Source organism: Anolis carolinensis, chromosome 2, assembly GCF_035594765.1.
Source record: "Anolis carolinensis isolate JA03-04 chromosome 2, rAnoCar3.1.pri, whole genome shotgun sequence".
Classification (NCBI taxonomy): domain Eukaryota; kingdom Metazoa; phylum Chordata; class Lepidosauria; order Squamata; family Dactyloidae; genus Anolis; species Anolis carolinensis.
Genome location: NC_085842.1, coordinates 149,768,789 through 149,792,493, shown reverse-complemented (window position 1 = coordinate 149,792,493; position 23,705 = coordinate 149,768,789). Strand labels below are relative to the sequence as shown.

Here is a 23,705-nt window from a genome sequence, read left to right as displayed (position 1 = left end):
TGCTGGACTACAACTCCCATTGACTGTTAGGGCTCTTTGAAGTTTTTTTTGAGGATCACATGATCCCCCCTCCCCACTTTAGTTGTAGACTTTCTAGCTTTGCTTCAACTGGCTGTTCCATTCTGACTGCTGTTAGCATGCAACTCCCATAGTGAAGGGCTATGGGAGTTGCAATACAAAGAGTACTGGGAAAATCATATGTTAGTCATCTTTGACTTTGATCCTTGCCAGCAGCTTACTGTGCAGCCTCTCCTCAGCAAAATAATTTTTCAAAGACATGACAACAGAAGAGCTTTATTTTCCTAAGAACAGGACATGACCAGAGTAGCATTTTATTTTGGTAGTATAAAGCCTATTCCCCTACTGATGGGAAATGGGTTAGGAAAGAGATGGAAAGCTAATGTGGTATTGGTGATGAAGTGGATCAGGGGTAAGTTCTGGTACACACGTTTTGCTTCCTTCCATGTTCTCCATAGCAGAAGCTCTGTCTCTTGAATGTGGCGCAGCCAAATAAATCTCCCTTCTTGCTAACAGACAGAATTTTTGTGCAAGATATAAGGAAAGGCTAGGCTGCCACTAAATTGTAAAAAGGGCAGAGGTTTACTTTTCAACAAGGACTCAGACAATAACAATCCCAAGACTATGGAAATGTGTTCTCATTCTGTTATAATGGGAGTCCTCCAGTGTAGTAGTATTTTGTGGGCCAGATTAAATCTTAGTTCAGGGAATGGATTGGAGGAGGAAATCATATTCAAGAGGAAGGGCTGGGCATTTAATGGTGGGCTCCCCAGTGAGCAAAGAGAGAGTCAAAGAGAAAATACTATTAATGCATTTGGATTCCCTCTGTCTCAAGACATTTGGATGGCTGCATCTGTCAATGTTGCTTTCTTCCACATCTGTTTTTAAACTCTCAAATTCCTACTGTTTAATTTACCAAGATACACATGCATACTGGTAAGTTCAAATTCAAAACAGTATTTGTGTCCATGCACCCTGGGCCAAATTCAATAGATGCAGCTATCATCAATAAGTTGCATCTACCTGCAATGTAGCTATTAAAGATGAGGCACCTAGAAGACGTATCAGCCCTAATTCAATGCTAAAATGTGGCTGAACACACCAGGAGTAAATCCAAGACTTACTAAGGGACCTGCCTGGATAATCAAATCTTGGCCGTTTTGCTTCCCCCCCCCCCCTCAATATTTTAGTTATTTTAATTACAAGTTCTTCCACTTAATCTTTATAGATAATCTGAGAATTTTGGAAAATTCTTATGAAGACCAAACCAAACTTATCCATCCTTGACATAGCCCCTAGCACTGTACACTACAGAGATCTCTTGAGCAAGCCTCAGCAGGAAGCTGTGATTCCCACTCTCCCCTTCCAAAAACCAAACAAAATTGAGAGGGGCTTTCAAAAAAGATTAGAGGCAGAGATAGACAAGCGTAAATTCCCACCCTACCCCGGCAGAACATCCTTGAATATGGAAGCTGGAAAGAGCACGTTGTCCTTGCTTCTATTTTTTCTTAGGCATCTTCTCTTTTGTGATCATATCGGAAAACTCTGCAATGGAAAAAGCCAGTCAAAGTGGGCAGGCTGAGAGAACCAAGAATGACTGTTTTAGGTACTGATTCCCCAACTTTTGTCCTCCCCTGCCTTCCTTTTAATTAAGTAAATACATGGTGCTTATAGAGATCCAGCATGCTGTAATAGTTTGAGCACATTACTATGGCTTTGAATACCATGTTTTGAATCCCTGCTCAGCCTTGGAAACCCAGAGCTAGTCACACTCAAACTCAGAGAAAGTAAAAGGCAAACAGAGTAAATCTAGTCAAGTAAACCGATCAAGATCTCCTTTAGTCAGAAATTACTTCAATGGGCACAAGAATTTTAGAATTTTGTGAGATTGCCACTCACTCTGGCTCGTGAACCACAGGTTTCTCCTTGGCTTTGCGCCAAACTTCTAACTCAAGAAGAGCTTTCAGATAGAAGCTATTTTCGTTTTTTGAGATATATCTTTATTTTGGAAGACAGTAGCTCCAGTTGTATGTGGATCCACACAGCTACTGTACTAAGTAATTATTATATGACTAGTCAAGGATTTCCCCATTTATCTAGCAGCTTATCTTAAAAAGTTTACTCTCCAACATGATTTAAACTATTAATGTGAACCTGTTGTCTGAGTTACATTGTGAGAATTAGATGCGATGATCAAGCAGTAGCAAGAAACCTGATACTACGTTCCCCATATGTTCCTTTATCTTCAGACCTTCCTCTGCTCACCTTTTTTGGCTAAATTACCTTCCCAAAATTAGAGTGTGTATTAGATCAATGCAATATGGTAATCTTAGTGCTGAGTCAAAGCAAAAAGAGAAGGTACTTCAGGAGCACCTAAGACTCCTCTTTGAGGGACGTCATCTGTAATTTAATTGCCATGACTCAATTGCCATGACTCAATGCTATGCAATGCTGCGATTTGTAGTTTGGTGAGGCTTCAGCATTCTTTGGCAGCTCCAATGATATCAAACTACAGGCCCCATAACTCCATAGCATTGAGCCAGGGCAGTTAATGTGGATTCATTCTACAGTATAAATGCACTCCAAGGTTTTCTTTTTCGTTGCTGGAAGCTTTGGTGTTCTAATACTTGGGTTTTTAAGGAAGAAATTATAAGCAGGCAGCAACTGTACTGAGCATTTTTTTTCACCAACGTACAAAGAATGCACTTTTTGCTGCTGCTCATTCCAGCAAATACTTTTTTTGGTTTTGGGATTTTGAAAATTGAAGTGCGCATTAGATTTGATGGCGCATTAGACTTGAGTAAATATGGGTAGTTGTTCCTAGGTCATTCTGCATTTCAGGAAGACGAGAGAACCAGTTCAAATAGCCAAAGAGCCCTTGACACATTGTTTGCTCACCTTGAAAATCAATCCGCCCATCGCCATCTGTGTCAGCTGCTTGGATCACGGCTTCAGCCTCTTCATCTGATAGGGGCCTCACTGGCATGTTGCTGGGGACTGTGGATAATATGTATCTGTGTGCAAGCAGGAAGAGAATGGTCACAGAACAGAAGGAAATATGTCAGAAATTATTCTTGAAGGAGAAAAAGCAGAGGAAATATACATGTACACAGGAAAACGATTATGTCCAATACATTTCAGGATAAATTCTTCATCAGGGGAACCATTGAATTACAATGATATGAAAATCCCAATTCCTACTTTTGTAAAACAGCAGGAATTCAGCAGCTTGAATTGTTCAAGGGTATCCTTGGAGAAGGCTTTATTCAAAAATGTTCTGGCATAAAAAGCAGCAACTTGCCTCTGACAAAATAAGCCCGTCTTGTCACAAGGATGGTTTGCTCTAGGTCAAGCTTGCACAACCTGTGGCCCTCCAGGTATTTCGGGCTTCAGCTCCCAGAAGTATTTGGGACTCTTACGCCCAGAAGCCCTAGCCAGATTGTCACAGTTGTGCAGGCCTGCTGCAGAAAAGTAATATTAGTGGCAGCAGGCATGGACAATTTGTAGCCTATCGTTTAATAGCACATGGTCCTTTGATGTAATTTCAAATGCCCGGAGCAAGTGATCAGTTTGATTCTCTTGCAAAAGTGATCTTCCCTCACCTGCTGACTAGAGACAAAGAGGACGGAGAAGAGAGAAGGGGACAGAAATAAAGAAAGGGGTGGAAGGAAAGATCAGAAAGAAAAGACATGCTCCATTTTTGGCTCAAGCACCACCCACCAGCAACACATATCCTCTGGCAGATATCCTCTGTCCCTAGAGAGTGTAGCTATCCAGCCTCCACCCCTGACCTTTATAACATGTCAAAGGAGTTTGTGTGTAGCCAAGGGAGGTAAACAAGGAGGATGACGTTGCATTACAACTTGAGATCCTGGAATGAAGACTGAGATATAAATATTTAAATACATAAAGTAGATTGTTTCAACAGATTAATTGAGCTGTACAGTGATTGGCAAGCCATAGTTGCAAATGCAAGAGTAATGGTTCAATCCAGGTTTTCTTCAGTTTTACATCTTGTATTTGAATATTGGCAAGCCCAGAAGTGGCTGGTTCCCAATGTGATTAAAGCAGTGGTTCCTAAACTTCTGTTCTCCAGATGTATTGGACTTGAGCTCCCCAAATTCCTGAAAGTTGATCAAGCTGGACGGGGTTTCTTGAAGTTGAAATCCCATACACCTGGAGGACCAAAGGTTGGGAATCACTGCTTTAAGGTCTTAAGCAAATGATTCTTATTCTAGACACCCAAGACTCTTTTCCACTTGAGAGTCCAAGGTGTGGTGTCTACCCATGTTGACCTTCTGAGGTCCATAGTAACTTAATGGCAAAGTTAATCGTACTTGATTTCATTCCACTCAATGAAGCCACTGCCATCCTTGTCGAGCATCTGGAAGGCCTTTCTCAAGTGCGTCTCCCGTTCACTTGATGCCATAAACTTTTGCATATACTCAAAGAACTTTGCATAGTTGAAGGAACCTACAACAGAAGGAGCATCTTTTAATGAAGAAGCCATTTTGGTATGCTGGTACTAGTTGGGAGTGCAGGACCTTAAGAGAAATTTGGCGAGTAAGTGGTGATATCTCATATAGGCGATTATATAAAGGGAACACTAAATTTGACAATGTGTGGGTGTATGCAAGAGAGAAATCAGACATATATATATGTGTGTGTGTGTAGCCAAATAATTACACAAAGTAGAATACTTGGGGACTAGGTAATTATCTGTCATGCAAAAGAAGAACTGAAGCCTGTGGTTCAATTGGTTGCACTGCTATGGAATCCAGAATAAAATTACACTTATATTTATGCTACATTAAAAGTATAAAGGAGCATGTCTAAAGTTTAAAAGATATTACTAGGAAAGGAGTGTGTTAAACAATGAGAGTAAGTTGACCCTCCACTTTTGTGGAAGATAGGGGCACAGGACCCTCCTGAAAGTAGAAAAAATACAAATATGTTTAGGCCCTCCAAACTGTGTTTAATGCACATGCAAAAGTACTTTAATTGGTGGAATGGATAGGTCCAGCCATATGTGCCTTCCCTCACATACTCGCTCATTTACTTGGATAAGCAGAAGGAAGGGGATGGGGTAGGGGAGCGGGTAGTAGTTGGGTTGTGCGTAGATCCCCAGAGTGGATGGGTAGAGTACTGCTGCCATAAATGCATCTCTTTCCCTCCCACCCAACTAAAGAAGAGTGGAAGGACGGAGTGGGGAGCACAGTTGGGCCCAGCCATCCTGCCAGTTTGATTTGACTCTTGAATAAGCCTGACTTAACTGAACACAGCTCAAAATGAACACCAGTATTATTGAAGACCCAGTTAAAAATGGCATTCAGCAAAACCAGAAGCAGTGGCAAATAATCTACAAATAATAAAATATGTAAAAGTTACAACCACAAATGTGAAAATATGACTATACTTGTAATGTGTTACTTCTAGAGGCTGGTATTATTTTTGTTTGGAATACAAGCACACGCCTGGGAAATCTAATGAGTTGTAGTTTTAAAAGTATTTTTTCCAAGCAAGCTCTGGTAATTTTAAAGGTCTGTTTATACCTGTTATTGGCTGTAAATGCATCACTAGTTCCATTTCCTTAATTCCTTACCATGATGTCTCATCTCTGAAGGAAGCAAATCAATATCCTTGTCTGACAGGGATGTTCCCATGGCCAAGGCCATCTTCTTGACCTGGCAGCTGAAGTCGTCCTCCATGTTGTGATTACTTGCAAAAGAAATGGAATATAAGCCTAAGGAAATGTTGTTGTATTGCTCTCACATCAGCAATGCCATCTGAAATGAATGGGACAAGAACTGTTCCATATTTTGGGATTTTTTAGACTTTGGAATTCACTTATTTCTATTGGAGTGGCTTGCACTTTTCATTACCCTTTGTAGGCATGCGTGCATGCATCTCTATCCAGACTTGTATCTTATTTGTTCACTACTTGTGTTGTGTATGAAATGCAAAGTTGGGGATCTGTGAGACTGTGGGATCCCAAAGCTGACACTTATGCCTTTGAGTGCTCCTGCTTATTTATCTCTCAGATTCTCAGTCTCTCTCTTTTTGCCACTAACCATCCACTTCCACTTGCAAGGAGGTGTCTGTGGTGCTCCTACTCATTATCTTTCAGATCATCAGTCAGTCTCCTTTGTTTGATACTTGTGTTGTGTATGGGATATGAAGCTGGAGAGACAGGCTGAGATTCTGTGAGATGAACAAGGAGTTTTGTTGTTGCTGCCCTAAAGGTAGAAGCGGGCAGCTGGCAGAAAAAAGGGAGAGACTAAGGATTTCAGGAGTTCAGCCACCTTGAAAGTGGAAGCAGGTGGTTGGCAGTGACAAATCTTCATAATATTTTATTAGAATTATATAATAAAGAGTGAGATTATATAAATGCAACACACTACATAAAATTGAAACAGGAAAAAGTATAAAAGAATAAAAGAAGAAAAAGAAAATAAAGGGAGGAAAGGAAAATAAAAATAAAGAAAAAGCCAAAGTGACCCAATTTTTCCACAGTACTATAATAAATTCTCAGTTAAGCCTCCTTCACCTTTGTTCACCTCTATCTGCATTCTCTGAGAAGGACGAAGGAAAATGTAATGTTTTGGGGGCAGTGGGATCATCCCTGAACTACCCCCTCAGCTTCCAGTTGCATTTTTTCTCTTCTGGCAGAAATTCTTATTGAGAAATATGGTTCTTTAGATTCAACCAGTGCGTCAGATGCAGTGTACAGGTTGGCCACATTTACTCAACCATTCTGATATGATCAAGAAATCCCTTCCTTGGTCTCTGGAACAATTTAAAATAATTTTCCTTTTTTTAAAAAATTACAGGATAATGACCAGAACTGAAAAGCATGAATTGTCACGCAGTTCTTGATGTTGTTAATTGTCATCAAGCCGACTCTAACTTACAGTGACCCTATGGATGAGAGACCCACAAGTCACCTTGTGGGTCAACACAGCACACAGGAAGAGGAGGAGGAATTGGATCCTCCAGGGCCAGTTCCTCCCATTCCATTTTGCAATGTGTTTCTGATTCCTTTATTACCTTCCTTTCTTTGTGAAGTGAAAGAAAGACTTGTGTCACACAGGAAGGGGGAAAGGGGTGTGGTTCCACAGGATAAGTCAAGTGTCATGTGAGCCTTGCTCCTCTTCCTCCACCCCTCTCCTGGGGACTGCAGCAGTGGTGGACCTAACCTCTCCAGAATTATTGGCAGTTTTTCCACTTTCAATGTGCCCCTAAACCTTGCAAAAGTGGAGAGATGATGGTAAATAGCTGAGATCCTTCATCCAGAGACTATGATGCAGAGTTTTAGGATGACAGAGATACTTCACAGAAGTGATATGCAAGAATGCTAGTGACTTGCAATAGTGTGCAATGAGGCAGCACACAAGATGTCCCATTGCATAACAGGGGCTCCCATTGTAAAATATATCCTGGAGCACATGTCCCACTATGCCATTGTAAACTAATCAACTCTTATTGTGTTTTACTTTTATCTGATTCATTATTCTCTAATTCTTTTTCTTTATCTCTAATCTTGGTTTGGACCTCTAGCTGTATTTTATTTTTTCCTTTAAACCACATAGTGTTTTTTTGAATTAATAAGCCTCTTATTACTACTTTCTCTGCATCCCAAACAATCCTTTCATCCATATCATCCTTTAGGTTCTCTTTTAAATAATTTTGTATTCCCACTCTAATTTTTTTCAAGATGTAGTTGCTGCAAGAATAACAATAGCAAAATCTTGGAAAGGGGGAAAAGAGTTACTTCTAAAGAACTGGAGAGAAAAATAATTAGAGTACAGCGTTCCCTCACTACTTCGTGGTTCACTTTTTGTGGATTCGCTGTTTCGCTGTTTTTCAGTAAACTCTAAAAGAGTATTATAAATTATAAAAATTACAATTTACAGCCTAAGGGAGGGAGGAAGGAGAAGCCGAAGGGAGAGGAAAGGAGGAAAGGAGGTGATTTATCAACACACGATTGGCTGATAAAGACTTAAAATAGTGTATAACGACTAAAATAATGAATAATTACTAAAATAAATATAGTGTCCCTACTTTGTGGATTTTCACTTATTGTGGGTGGTCCTGGAAAGTAACCCCCGCAATAAGTGAAGGAACACTGTATATCCAAATGGCCACTCTCTCCAATGGCATTTGGGGAAGAAGTAATGAAGATTCTGCTAGGAACTGGATGTTTGCATTTGGATATTTAGAAAGAAAGACAAAAGTAGACTTTAAATTATCTCCAAGGGAAATTTATTAATGTAAAGTTAAGGGTAGGTTTGTATGTAGAACACATCATGCGATGTGTGGGGCTTGATGAACCCAAGGCTGGAGTTAAAATTGCTGGAAGAAACATTAACAACCTTAGATATGCAGATGATACCACTTTGATGGTTGAAAGCGAGGAGGAGCTGAGGAGTCTTATAACCAAAGTGAAAGAAGAAAGTGCAAAAGCTGTGTTGCAGTTAAACATCAAAAAACCAAACTTATGGCAACCAGACTGATTGATAACTGACAAATAGAGGGAGAAAATGTGGAGGCAGTGACAGACTTTGTATTTCTAGGCACAAAGATTACTGCAGACACAGACTGCAGCCAGGAAATCAGAAGACGTTTAGTTCTTGGGAGGAGAGCAATGGCCAACCTCGGTAAAATAGTGAAGAGTAGAGACATCACACTGCTTTTAGACTGTGGTGTTGGAGGAAAATCCTGAGAGTTCCTTGGACCGCAAGAAGATCCAACCAGTCCATACTCCAGGAAATAATGTCCGACTGCTCACTGGAGGGAAGGATATTAGAGGCAAAGACGAAGTACTTTGGCCACATAATGAGAAGACAGGAAAGCTTGGAAAAGATAACGATAATGGGGAAAATGGGAGGGAAAAAAAGATGGGCCGACCAAGGGCAAGATGAGTCGATGGTATCCTTGAAGTGACTGGCTTGACCTTGAAGGAGCTGGGAGTGGCGGCAGCTGACAGGGAACTCTGCATGGGCTGGTCCATGAGATCACAAAGAGTCGGAAGCAACTGAATGAATAAACAACAACAGGTTTTTCTGAGATATTAGTTTCACACTGAGTAGTGCTCGAAGTCATGGGTGATGGTTCACAGGTGGGGGAGGGGTGGGGGTTCGATGGAATGACACATCTGTATTATGTGTATTTGACTTTTTTGTTTTCTTTTACAGTCTGTATGTCATTAACACACTTCATAAAAATGGGGAAAAATGTCCCATTATGCATAGTAACACATTGTGCAAAGGAACATGTGAAATGATTATGCTGTTGACTCCATTCGTGCAAGGATATAACATCTCTGCTTCCTTCCTAGGAATACAGGCATTGTTTGGTATCACAATTCACTTTTGCATGATCTAAGTTTGCATGTATGATGATGCAAATACATAGCAAGATGTCAGGCAACATCTATAACTCACAGGGGACAGGAGACAAGACTGGTAGCTGGGCCAATATTTAATTTATTTGCATGCATGCATGTTTGTCATCTTTCAACTGAGAGATTATGCATACCCTCTTTTTATATCATGACTATCTTCATTATAAGAGTGTCTGTTAGAGAGGCTGAAACCTGAAGCCTGATTACTAAAGGCACACACTAACCAGTTTTTTGAAATCTTCCCCTGAAGACAAAATATAAATAGCTGATGGCCAAGGAGAGGTTTCAGAAAATCAGAATTTTCCTTGGCAACTAGGACAATGGAGTACATTGGATCCCTAGTTTAAAGAATGAAGGTAACCTCTAATGGGATTGTGTTGTCGAAGGCTTTCATGGCCGGGATCACAGGGTTGTTGTATGTCTTTCGGGCTGTGTGGCCATGTTCCAGAAGTATTCTCTCCTGACATTTCGCCCACATCTATGGCAGGCATCCTCAGAGGTTGTGAGGTATGGATCTAACAATCTAATGGGATTGTTCAGACGTCATAAACCATAGCTTGGTATTAACAAGAAAACTCCTAGGCACTGCCTCACAAGTGCAGTCACAAATAGAATTTGGAAACTTTTGCTTCCATTCTGGATGAATAACTACTTCCCGTGTTGTTCAAACTTGGACAAACTGATTAAGCCTAACTGTAATTATTAGAAACACGTTAATGTCAATCCATTCTGCTAAACTATAGTTCCGTCTTACATAGAAACTTGTCCACTGCCACACAGAGAAGCAGGAAAGAGGCTCTGGAGGCAGCTCTATGTCTGCATGGAATTTCTATAAACCTGCACTCTAGAAAGAACATATAATCAAATCAATCCATCATTTAGTCACATTGTTCAACTTCTGCCATTGCTGGGGACAATTAAGAAGCATATACCTGAAATTATTCAGAGTCAGGATTGCCTCCAGGCATTTAAGATCCCATGTTTGAGGCCTGTCTATATAGTCCCTATGTCTAGTCACTAGGCCTATTAGCTTCATTTCCTGCAAGAAGAGGAGTACCTATCTATGGCCCAATTCCAGAATCCTTTACCCTCAGGGAAATTCCTTTAGGCAATAATACAGACATCTGTGGTTGAATTCAGTCCCGCATGGTGAGAGTGTGCTATTTACTGAGATTATCTTCAGTTTAATCCGAGGGAAGGAAGCTTTCGATTGCTTGCTAAAACCACAGGCAGATTTCAAATTCCAGTAAATCCTGTTGCACTGAGCTTGCTGCTCATCTTGCCAATCGAGCCATCCGGGCTCATTCTCTTTGGCTCTTTCCCCACCACTGGCAGCCAGGCGTCTGCCAGCTGAGCTTAACTCCTGGGTGAGTCACCCTCACTTCCCAAACCCTGCATTGTACACTTCATTTAACAAATGTGAAATGCTGGATTACAAAGGAATATGAATGATCAAAGTGGAGACTGGTGGGGCATTTGTTGAAAAGAAGATGGGAGACAATGCCAGCTCGCATCTCTGTTGTAGGACCAGGAATCTAGAAGGCCTTTCCTGCTGTAGAAACCAATGAATGAGGTAAGAGTGGGAAAATGCTAGTACCAGAAAACATGTGCTGGTGTGTTGCAGGAAGGTTTTTTTTAAGCAGCTTATACATTTTGTGATAGGAGAGCATCATCGACAGGCCTCATTTTTGTTTTTCTTCCAAGTGAAATGATGGGGAAACATTCTGCCACATCTCTAGGAGATTCTCCAGAGACCAGAAAAAAATTGAATGCAGTTCACAGGCTGCCAGTTGGCTATGCCATTCCTAAATTGCTGTCAGATTATATTAAGGTGTATCAGATAAACCACGCTGTAAGCATCAGGAAAAGCACTGAAGGGTAGGCATGTGCATTCGAAGGAAACCTTGTCCCACTTCATGTCTCAGCTTTTGTTGAGGCCCCCAATGTTTTTTGTAAGCCTCCTTTTTACCTTGCACTTGCTGTTTCTACTCTAGAGTAAGAGAGGCACTTGGCTGTAGGCACTGGCAGGCGCGCACGTTTTCTGGGCCTGGCTGCATGCCCCACCACACATGCATTCTCCTTAGAAAGAGAGAGTGTGTGTGGTGGGGCGTGCAGGCAGGCCCAGAAAGCGCACATGCCTGCTAATGCCTATAGCCAAGCGCCTCTTACGCTAGAGTAAGAGATGCTCTGCTGCTGGCACACTCCAGGCCTGCCTGCACACCCTGCCACACACACCTTGCCACATTCTCCTAGAGTGCGTGTGTGGCAGGGCGTGTAGGCAGGCCAGGAGCACGCCTGCAGTGGAGCTCTGGGTCTGCACACCCCACCATACATGCACTCTCTTTCCAAGGTAAGGAGACAAGTTTGGATACACACAATGCAGACTTTTGTATCGAGCAGATTTATGTTTGGGGAGGGGGCTTTCCATTTCATGCTTTCGAAAATATGGAAGACACACAAGAAATGGTAGAAACGGTAGGAATGAATTTCACGCACAAGCCTACTGAAGGGCTTTTGTTGAATTAAGCAAGAAAGACTGACACTAAGTTTGGACGAACTCTGCATATGACCAAAGCGTGTTGCCATTTCTCAAAATTCCCCTTATGGATTGTGAAAAGCTATTCTATGGTTACTTAATCTAAATTCTTCTACCACAACTCCAGACAATTCCTGTTTCCACCTCCAGAAACCAAATTTGAATTACATACTGCTTGAATTGTGTTGCATCCTATAGGATAGGAAAAAACATTCTGGTTATATACAGTCATCATTTTTGTAGGGGGGCAGCATTCTCAGAGTAGACACAAAATTGGCAAGCATAATCGTCCAGGCAAGGGCAAGGTAGGAAAGTTGAATTAAATTTGATATGGTGCAGGACTTCTCTAAGCAGAATTTGTTTTACATCATCCACCAAGTTCTTAGGGGAACAAACTGTCATTTCATACAGTTTCTGAAGAAATCCTGCAGAGATTACTAATGCTTCTAGGACACAAAGGGAGTTATGGTTGACTGCACACATCTTGCTATTTCTGCAAAAAAAGGGATTTGCATACTGTACTAGAGGGTGCCTGTACACAGCTGGGTGAGAATTAGATCCCCATCGAGCAAGGGTTCAGAAGTGGGAAGGCAGAAAAACCAGCAACACAGCCTGGCAACCAAATGAGACTGGTGTCAGAGGTTGCCAGTCTAGAACAGACAAGTCGGCTGTCCTGTGCTGAAGTGTCCCCAAATGCAGACAGTTCCTGTGGTTGATGACCTTTCCCTCGGCATGAGCTCCTCTAAAATCCATTGCGTGCAAAGGTTACTCAAACCTCTAATGCCTGTCCCAATCCCCTAAATATGCAGTGCTCTGTGATAGTGATATAATTGGAGATTAGCAGAGTAAACAAACAGCTCCCGGTACAATTGTCACTCTATTGCTCTCCTGCAGGCTCTGTCCTAGGTACTCTTTCCCAGTACAAACAATCTCTTCAGATGTTAAGCAAACAAGAAACAGAGAGGTGACCAAAATGGCTCTGCAATAGTGTGGAGAGCAAACCTTAGATGTTTTTTTCCTGTAGTCACTAGAAGCAATGCATCCTTTCTGGTCTTGAGCCAGAACCCTGAAATAATGAGTATAGAGGTATTTTCTTCCTATCTCTGGCCTCTGTCAAATCCTCTGCTACTTTATCTCAGGCCCTATCTACATTGACACATAATGCAGTTTCAAAATGCAGTTTAACTGCATTGAACTGCATTATAGGACAGATAGGGACCTTGTTGAAAAGCAGGGCTAGGAGACCAATTCGAAGGACTGCCATAAAGATTTCAGCCTCCTTGGTCCTCTTTATTTAAGCTCAAGAAACTGCATCTTGGCACCCAATTTCTTGCTGTGAACGTTGTTTATTTCTGAGACTTGGCTGGTACTTGGATGAAAGCTACCTCTCTTATTATGCTTCTTGACCCTTCCATTCCCTCCTCTTAGGGACTCTTATATTTGCAACACAACGTCTTGTGATGCGAACTAGTTCTAGGATTACACTCCGTCTAAATAACTCAGTTTTCCCAACGGACACCCTGTTCTGTCAGATTCTGTCTGCCAAGTGTTTATTTAGAAAAGGACAGCACCATTCTCCTTCTCCCTTGGCCTTTGAGCATTTGGAGAGAGCAGTCATTTTCATATAAGAAAACTGTTTATGTCCAGAGAATGAAGTAGTGAAGCAGCCCATGTGAAGGTCTGTTGCCCGTGTGAAGGCCCATGTGAAGGTCTGTTGGAATCTTACTTTTTCTTCTGCCCCATATTTACACCAAAGTCTCTCTGCCAGGGCTGGCTGTCAAGTGAACTGTACTGTCAAATATGTTGTTCCATCAAGCATGACTTCCCATGGCACTAAGACAGTCTCAGTCCAGTGTGCCCTCACCTCTGCCATGTATCTATGAAATCCTCCCTCCTTTGCCTATCCATCTGGGTTTATAGCCTCCAATGGTAATGTAGTCTTGTTGCTTTAGTCAGCTGAGGAAGGGACTTGGTAGGTCTGCGCTGAGACAACACTTACCCCTTAAATTTGTACATTGTACCATCTTTTTGAGGCCCCATCATCCAACTTTATTTCAGTTTTCTTTACCACTTTAGCACACATATTTTTAAAACATCAACATTTTGTCAACATATCCCCTCTCAAAGCTCTTTCAAAGGCAGAATCAAAATTTATGTTCCCACTAAAAATAAAATAGCATTCTCACCCCCTTCGCCAGCACTGATTTATTCTCTGTCTTAATTAAAAAGCTGCACTTAACAAACTGTTGGTAATGAATAGTTGTTTAGCAGTAATAGGTTGCAGCAAGGGCAGAGCTTGAGTTCTGAATCTACAGGTATATTCCAGATTTCTTCTAGATGGCTGAACATCAACTCCCATCATCTATAGTCAGAAGAAATATAATGATGCGACTATATTCTTATATATTTGGAGGGCAATGGAATGAAAAATCTGTAAACCAAAAGTAAAGCATATACTTTCCAGTTCCAAAGAGAAAAATCAGAAGCTGAGGATAAATCAGCCATTGCTCTCTTATAACTTTCCAATCCTTCTCACAGCAATAATTTATGCTAAACTGCAAATTTCGGCCAACAATTTCAGCAAAAGATACTTGATTCCTTTTGCTTGAAACGCCCAAGGATCCTATTATACAACGTGTCAATGAGGAGCATAGCCAAAAGCCTTCACCCGTTTCCCCTTTTTGCTAATAGAACATAATTCTGCTGGATTTATTTATTAAACTCTTCATCATTTATTCTTATTTGCAGATCTAGAATGGCTGGTTTCTGGTTTGCCTCCCCCAGTTTCACACAGTCCCCCTTTTGAACAGATTAGCAGGTCTTCTGAGTATGAATCGAATGCTCTGGGGAGAACTTCACAAGTTAATTCTTCTCTGATTGTATGCGGCCATATTAATCAATGAGTGTCTTTCCCTAATCACTGAATAGCTGCAGCAAGTACTTACCTGCCACAGTTTTTCTCAGCTCAAGTCTTGGCAAGAGTCTTTTTTGAAAAGTTAAACCATGTCCCTAGCTTTTATAGGGGCAGGTCGCTTTGCTCAGCTTTACTATTTATGGAGAGGTGCACCTGTTGAAGATGCAACTCTGTAATTCTCTTGGGTCCTTTCAAGACGTGGGTCTGATATTATCAGTTGTCACCGGCAACTGGGCGCTCAGCATCATGTATCATGTTGGGCAAGGGGGAAATCTACAGAGCATGTTCCACACCACACAAACAAGTTCACCATCATACAGCAAGTTCAGCTATATCCCAGTGCCATAAGGGAAAGGGCTCGTGATGCCTCAGGGCCAATTGCCTCTGGTTGCCATAAATTCCCCACCCAGCCATTCATAAAAATCAAGCTTGAGTAAACTGCCATGCTTTGATTTGGCATTAAAATAAGGAGCCAGTTGGGCCTCTAAATGGAGGAACTCCATAACTGAGGTGCCACATTCAAAAAGCCATTTCCAATGTGCTCTCACAACGTATTTTCTTGACTGGTAGGAAAGAGAACAGACCTTCCCAGCAAACCTCAGGCATAAAGAGTATATAGAGAGCGTCTAAACAATCTCTAAAAATATGCAAAAGATATCAATGATGCTTAATAAATAGTAGCAGCACACACTAAAAGCTGCTGTGATAAGAAGGCTAAATAAAAGGTTATTATGGAGTTCTCATTTCTGAGTTGCACATTGTTTGATGCCACATATTTGCTTATCCACTGGATGAATCCACACATGTACAGTCAATGGTAAATATGTATCACATGCTATAGTCTCCTGTTTTTAACATTTTATGCTGTATGTTGATTTTTATGATGGTTTTATTGATGTTGATGTTTTATTGTTGGAATATTTGTTTCATTGTTTTACTGCTGTATGTGTCGGGCTAGGCCCCCATGTAAGCCGCTCCGAGTCCTCCGGGGAGATGGGGCGGGGTATAAAAATAAAGTTATATTATTATTATTATTATTATTATTATTATTATTATTATTATTATTATATAAAGATTTTCCTCAGAGCTTCACATCATTCCATTGCAATACTCTTCAGAAGGCACAATTCCTATACAGTGTTCCCTCACTACTTCGCGGTTCATTTTTCACAGATTCGCTGTTTTGCAGTTTTTCAATAAACTCTAAAAGACTATTATAAATTATAAAAAATTACAATGTACAGTCTAAAGAAGGGAGGGAGGAGAAGCCAAAGGGAGATAAAAGGAGCCCAAGCAACAACAGGAGGAGAAGGAGGCGATTTATCAACAAACGATTGGTTGATAACGACTTAAAATAGTGTATAACTACTAAAATAATGTATAAATATTAAAATAAATATAGTGTCCCTACTTCACAGATTTTCACTTATTGCAGTTGGTCCTGGAACCTAACCCCAGCGATAAGTGAGGGAACACCGTATTCAGCTGCATGGCATTGAAGTAGTGAGCATGTTGGCAAACCAATCCTTACATACTCAAGGTTTCAGAGAAAACCATAGGCAAAAATGGAACAACACCTTCAGGGGTTCTCATCCTTCTCATATATATATATATATATATATATGAATATAGACATTCACAAAATTGTTTTTAGTTCACAGCTGAAGCCACCTTCTTTTCTCTGACAGCAGCAGTCTCCTTGCTTTGTTCAATAAGTCAACTAAAAGGGAGTCATTATTTTAGCAGAAGGTGCATTTTGTTGCTGGGTCATGGGAAGGTCAGCACATGAAGGCCAGAGGCTGTCACAGCATTGTCAGAATGAGAGACTCTTGTGAAAATGGAGACAAGGGTTTCCATTGGGGCTAGGTGCTTCTTCCTACAACATAGCCTTATTCTCGGTCATGAATACTCTGTTGACAAAACAGCTGTGATGCAACTCTATCTAAAATGTTATTTCTTTAGCAATGTGATACGTAGCTGGTGAACTGATTCATGAATTGGCTAGGAGACTCATCTCACCAGGCTTCAGGTGGTACATTCTCTTGCAAATCAAAGATTCAGACGTTACTACTAAACAATTTGTTTAAATATTTGAAAAGATGTCATATTGAAGATGGAGCAGACTTCTTTTATGCTGCTCTAGAGAACATAGAGCCCTGGTGGCACAGCGGGTTAAACCGCTGAGCTGCTGAACTTGCTGTTCGAAAGGTCGGCGGTTTGAATCCGGGGAGCAGGGTGAGCTCTCACTGTTAGCCCCAGCTTCTGTCAAACTAACAGTTCAAAATATGCAAATGTGAGTAGATTGATATGTACCACTCCAGTGAGAAAGTTAACGGCACTCCATGCAGTCACGCTAGCCACATGGCCTTGGAGGCATCTACGGACAACGCTGGCTCTTCGGCTTAGAAATGGAGATGAGCACCAACCCCCAGAGTTGAACACGACTAGACTTAATGTCGGGGAAAAACCTTTACCTTAGAGAATGTAGAGCTACAGATTCAAAATGCAGGAAATGCACCTTAAAATTAGGAAGTACTCTTTGGTAGGAGCCCCTGGTGGCACAGTGGGTTACACCACTGAGCTGCTGAACTTGCTGACCGAAAGGTTGGAGGTTCAAATCCGGGGAGCAGAGTGAGCTCCCGCTATTAGCTCCAGCTTCTGCCAACCTAGCAGTTTGAAAACATGCAAATGTGAGTAGATCAATAGGTACTGGCGGGAAGGTAATGGCACTCCATGGATATGCTACCTTTGGTGTGTTCCTGCATGGCAGAATGGGGTTGGATTATATGGGCCCTCAAGATAACTTTTTTCTTTTTTTTTGTTAAAAAATACTTATTTGCAAGTAGTTTCCCCACCACCACCAAAATAACCCTGCAGTGGTGTTACTATAATTTTTATAAACACAATTAATTACTTTCCAATTTTTCATTTCATTCCATATGAAGAAAGCTTATCCTGGAAGATGGAACCTTCTAAGTGGAAGAGGGGAAAATAACCATAAGGTTTCTGGTACAAATACCACATGTAGGTTTGTTTAATCCCATGATGAGCAACCACATTGAGTCAGATCTATTTCACCCTGGACTTGTAATAGTTCAAGATAGATCCTCTTGGGTTTAATCAACATAGGCTCTGGTTTCAAGGAAGCTCCTTTGAGCTAGAAGCCCAGCCAAACTCTGCCAGCATATCACTGGCACTGTAATAACAAAAAGGACATAGCTACATAAAAGGAGCCCTTGGTGTTTGGAAGTACCTCAGGGTCCTAGCTACCTTAATCCGACCTTGTTCCTACCTTCATCTAACAAACACAATTTGATGACAGGATTGCATTTATTATTCTATATGTCCACTTTGCAAGAGTCAGATATATCTAACATTCTGAGTACATTTTTGTTCTTTGTTATTATGGATCTACTACATACATGGTGGTTGCAATTATAATTATTACATGGTGTAATCTGTTGTTTATTTTCCTACTATTTACAAATAATTCTGAATATGCGTTTTATCTTCTTTTTTGAAGCAGATATGCCCTGCTGGTTTTAGGGCTTCTTTCTTCCATGTTGGTAATTTGCTTTTGCTCTGATTGGTTTCACCTAAAATGTTACAAATGTCAATTTTGTTCAGAGAGTGTGTCTTTTTTCATTAAAAGATATCATTAGAAATTTGGATAAGTAAGATTTAATTTTACAGATGCCGAATTGCAAGATCAAAGCAGAGCTCTTTGCTTAAAGCTAAACTTCTCTGGAGGCTGATTAACATTAATGTGGAGAGACCTGCAAGTGGGTTAAAGTTAATATGTGCCTTTCTCACTCCTCTGTTTCTTCTTTGCCCTCCTTTGCTTCTGGATACTGATTCCAGTCTACAAAGTTGGCTTATTTCATGCTTATTAGGATTACAGAGTGGATATTATATGATTCATGGATGTCTTAAGGCACGTCTGAATGTTTGTACTGTGATGAGACCCACTCCTCTCCACAATTTCTGGTTTTCAGCTCCATCAATATTCAAAGCTAAATATTTCTGTGTTCTATGAAAATACTGTATGACTGCTGTGCAACAATATGCATCTCTCTAATGGGAATCTTAAAATGGCAAAATCAAAGATTGCTATGGGGATTTTTAAAAAGGTATTTTCTGACAATGGGTGTGAAATCTATGGATGCCAAATCTATCAATATGGAGGGCCAATTGTATTTCACCTCCCACCCCCCCTTTTTTTTTTTGCCTACATGAGATCTCCAAGCACACGTCTATACCTTGCTTTGAACAATGACTAAAGAAGCAGCCACAGGATTTGACACATCCTTACAATATTAGAAGGATTTTCAGAGTAGCTGGCTCCCAAGAGTCCCTTGCAGGCACAAAGTGTCATGTTCTAACAAACAATGATTCCTGGAGGGGGCTGTTCTCCCTGGTAAAACTGACACTCAACATGATTGGAAGTCTGAACAGTTTGGGGGCAAGCCTCATGTTTCTCTTTAGTGTCACTACCATGCATCTGCAAAGTAAGATTAAGAGATATCCACAGTTGGTAGGTGCTGAGCTCACCATGCTGTTAACAGCTGGATACTTTACAATTCCACTTCTCAGCATCAGGAGCTACCTTGGTTTTTTAAAATCATCTCTGTGGGATTCTTGGCTCTTATCCGTTCAAACCTCTGTCTCACATTCCCAGCAGGTGGCTTATTTGCACATGGTGAGGAGCGGGAGGGAAGTTTGGAAATGCTATCAGTGTGAAGGTTGGGATAAGATTAAAAAGAAAGGTTGGCAACTAAAAGGCATGTGGCTCAGTCTCTATCCTCTGCTACTAACTTGCAGTTTAACCTTGACCAACTCACCCTAGATATCTGAACATAATAATAATAATAATAATAATAATAATAATAATAATAATAATAATAATAATAATAATAATGTCACAAGTACCACCTGCCAGTAGTAAAGAACTGGTGGGATCACAAACCTTTAAAGGTAGTGGAAAATGAGCACGCAAAAATACTGTGAGACTTTCTAATCCAGATTGACAAAGTTTGGGAATACAACACACCAGATCTCATGGTTGTGGAAAAGAAAAAGTTTGGATTATTGATGTCGTCATACCAGGTGACAGTCGAATTGACAAAAACAACAGGAAAAACTCAGCTGTCATCAGGACCTCAAAATTGAACTGCAAAGGCTCTGGCATAAACCAGTACAGGTGGTCCCAGTGGTGATCGGCACACTGGGTGCTGTGTTAAAAGATCTCAGTCGGCATTTGGAAACAATAAACACTGACAAAATTACGATATGTCAACTGCAAAAGACAACCTTACTGGGATCTGCACGCATCATCCGAAAATACATCACACAGTCCTAAACACTTGGAAAGTGTTCGACTTGTGATTTTGTGATACGAAATCTAGCATATGTACCTCGTTTGCTGTGTCATACTGTATCTTTGTGTCAATAAAAACAACAACAACATCATCAACAACAACAACAACAACAACAACAACAACAACAACAACAACTTTATTTATAGGCCACCCCATCTCCCCAAAGGGACTCAGGGTGGCTCCAAAGAGACTCGGGGCTCCTACGTTATACCTCAAAGGTAGCCAATAACTATTTATTTCCTCATATTGCTGCTATGGTATTTGGGTTGATATGACAGTGGATCGTAACATCATAACTGTAAGTATAATGCCAATTGTGAATAAGTCAGGTTTCAATACATCTAGTAACTTCTCATTTATACAGCTACAGTCATTCTACACAGGTCAGTGGTTTTCCATTCAAGTGTACATTCAAAGGGAATCTACAGTGAATCACTTAGTGACAAATATGTTTGTAGGTGTACCCTTAAACCATTTTAGGAGGTCACTGAAAATATAATGTGTGAGTTGGCTCTTAGGCTGCATCACAAGTAGTGAAATACATCAATAGATATCTTCCTGTGTAAACATGTGTAGGATTTGAAATGGCCCTGTGAGATTGCTGTCTTTTCAGCACCAGCTAAACACTTTATTTTCCTAGGTTTTAAACCTCTGATGGGTTTTTAAAAACTGCTGCTATTTTATGTTGTTTATTGTTTCTCTTTAAGATTTAGCTTGTAAGCTATATTTATATTTGTTTTCGCACTACACAGACATAGTGTAAAATAAATATATCAATATAAATTATAAATTAACATAAGCTATAACATGATGGTTAATTTTTATTGGAATATATTCCAGTCTCTAGAGAAATACAGTAACCTATAAATATTCCCTAAACTGTTAGCAAAGGTGTGACTTTGTGAAATATACTTTGCAAGTAGGATTCAAGTGTAGCTGTTGCCTATGTGCAAATTCTCCCCTTCCCCTATTTGTATTGGTTATGTAAAATGTAATTATGTAGTTCTGTATCCTTCTGCCCTCAACTACTTGATATGAGACTCACTGCTAAGCAAACAGGATGCTTTCTTCTAATTTGAATATGCAGCAAGTGAATTCAAAGATGCAAATGTGACAGGTATTTATTTTACAGTCAGTATCAGGTCCAAAGATATGGGCTATAATTCTGAAAGCCTTCCATTATGGCTTTTTCATTGGGTGATATATGTGTGCATTTATGTCTCAGCTGATGTTGTTACATTTTCATTTGGCCTCTAAAGGAATTTTTTGTTATAGAAAAAGGGTGTTTTTCCAGCAGATAAGTGGCAATGGAAAAAATGCTGATGGCATGCACACACCACTAGTTAGCCATTTTGTGTGTGGTTTGGAGTGCAGTGCAGAACGTGGCTACACAAGCGATATGGATAACAATTGGCTAGTGACACTGCCATCCCTGACAACAGTAAGTGATTGTTACTCTTGAGTCTTGTGAACTTTAAAAAGAAGGCATTATTGTGATTGTATGGATTCCTGGAAAGACTGAGTAATACTCGCCATACCATTACAATGATGGAGTTCTCGTATAACTTTTTAGTACAGAAATGAAGAGAAGAAAAAGCAAAAGGCACCCTGGTGATATGCAAAAGGCAGCAACGTAGTGATGTTCTACTTACTCTTGCAGCAATGCCTAGCCATTGTGATCATCCTTTCCTTCATTCATTCTAGTAATTTGAGGCTTCCTGGTGTAATACTGCAGTCTACACATCTCCTTCTTTTAAAAATACATTGTATAAGCTAGTCCCTCCTCTCCTTTCCTGTCTGAAGTACCCTAATTTTTCTTTCAATGGCAAAATATACTGTTTTATTGTTGTTGTTTATTCGTTCTGTCGCTTCCAACTCTTTGTAACTTCATGGTTCCTTCAAGGTCAAGCCAGCCACTTCAAGGATACCATCCATCTTGCCCTTGGTCAGCCCCTCTTCCTTTTTCCTTCCATTTTCCCCAGCATCTCCAAGCTTTCCTGTCTTCTCATGATGTGGCCAAAGTACTTCATCTTTGCCTCTAATATCCTTCCCTCCAGTGAGCAGTCGGGCATTATTTCCTGGAGGATGGACTGGTTGGATCTTCTTGTGGTTCAAGGCACTCTCAGGATTTTCCTCCAGCACCTCAGTTCAAAAATGTCTATCTTCCTTTGCTCAGCCTTCCTTATGGTCCAGCTCTCGTATCCATAGGTTACTATGGGGAATACCATTGCTTTAACTCTGTGGACCTTCGTTGCTAGTGTGATGTCTCTACTCTTCACTATTTTATCAAGATTGGTCATTGCTTTCCTCCCAAGAAGTAACTACTTCTGATTTCCTGGCTGCAGTCTGTGTCTGCAGTAATCTTTGCACATACAGATATAAAGTCTGTCACCGCCTCCACACTTTCTCCCTCTATTTGCCAGCTGTCAATCAGTCTGGTTGCTATAATCTTGGTGGGTTTTTGTTTTGATGTTCAACTGCAACCCGACCTTTGCACTTTCTTCTTTCACCTTGGTTATAAGTCTCCTCAGCTCCTCCTCGCTTTCAGTCATCAAAGTGGTATCATCTGCATATCTAAGGTTGTTAATGCCCAGCCATTTTAACTCCAGCCTTGGATTTGTCAAGCCTCGCACGTCACATGATGTGTTCTGCGTACAAGTTGAATAGGGAGGGTGAGAGTATGCAGCCCTGCCATACTCCTTTCCCAATCTTGAACCAGTCTGTTGTTCCGTAATCTGTTCTGACTGTCGCTACTTGGTCGTTATACAGATTCCTCAGGAGACAGACAAGGTGACTTGGTATCCCCAGGCCCCTCCTTGTCTATGACTAGGATCTTCAATCATAGCCCACTATCTGCCATGTTTTGGACCAACCATCAATGGAGCACAAATGTTGAGTGACTCCTAATAGAATTCCACTGCTGTTATGGAAATTCCTCTTTGATGAAAGACTGACATTTGCAATATTCAATGTTCATTAAACAGCCTTCCTTGGGAGTATTGGATTGTTTTCTATTTAAAATAGAAGTCCTTAGATAGGACAACAGAAGGTTTTTCTCTGTAGCTGAGGGTAGCTCCCTAGGATTCATGCGTCTTGGGTGTCCAAAGCAAAAGGAAAATCTCCTTTCTTAACTATGAAGTAGCTGCCTCCCTACCATTTAAAAGGAATATTATTTGAAAGCAGATTGTGTTCTGAGCATTTCGGCTCCCACTCAGGCTAACGGCCTCTGAAACCACCCATTAAGAGTTCTGCACTCTGGGTTTACAAGCGGGAATTGTAACTGCATACAATGCAATATTATCTTGTGCCCCAGGAAGGCAAGAGAACAAGCTTGAAAAGACATCAGGGGCGGCTTCTCAGAGAACATGTATTCACAAGGAGGCATTTAAGTTTTTTTCCTTTCTCACTCCTAGCATAAAATCTATTTATGGCAAGATGACATCTGCAGTATGGTGT

At 40.7% G+C, this 23,705-nt stretch overlaps 1 protein-coding gene across 2 annotated transcripts in view; it reads right to left on the bottom strand.

The window, feature by feature from the left end:
* Positions 1 to 278: 278 nt before the first annotated feature.
* Positions 279 to 23,705, bottom strand: part of pvalef (parvalbumin like EF-hand containing) — a 34,720-nt gene continuing 11,293 nt past the window's right edge. The window contains exons 1-5 of one of the 2 annotated variants that reach the window (XM_003217044.4): positions 14,903 to 15,905; positions 5,621 to 5,736; positions 4,356 to 4,491; positions 2,917 to 3,032; positions 279 to 1,563 (exon numbers count right to left, since the gene is read on the bottom strand). In XM_003217044.4, coding sequence (XP_003217092.1) covers positions 1,517 to 1,563; positions 2,917 to 3,032; positions 4,356 to 4,491; positions 5,621 to 5,726 — 405 coding nt within the window. In that variant the 5' untranslated portion in view covers positions 5,727 to 5,736; positions 14,903 to 15,905 and the 3' untranslated portion in view covers positions 279 to 1,516. Of the gene's footprint in view, positions 1,564 to 2,916; positions 3,033 to 4,355; positions 4,492 to 5,620; positions 5,737 to 14,902; positions 15,906 to 23,705 lie in introns of those variants that run through there. The other variant, XM_062974022.1, reaches the window with a different exon arrangement.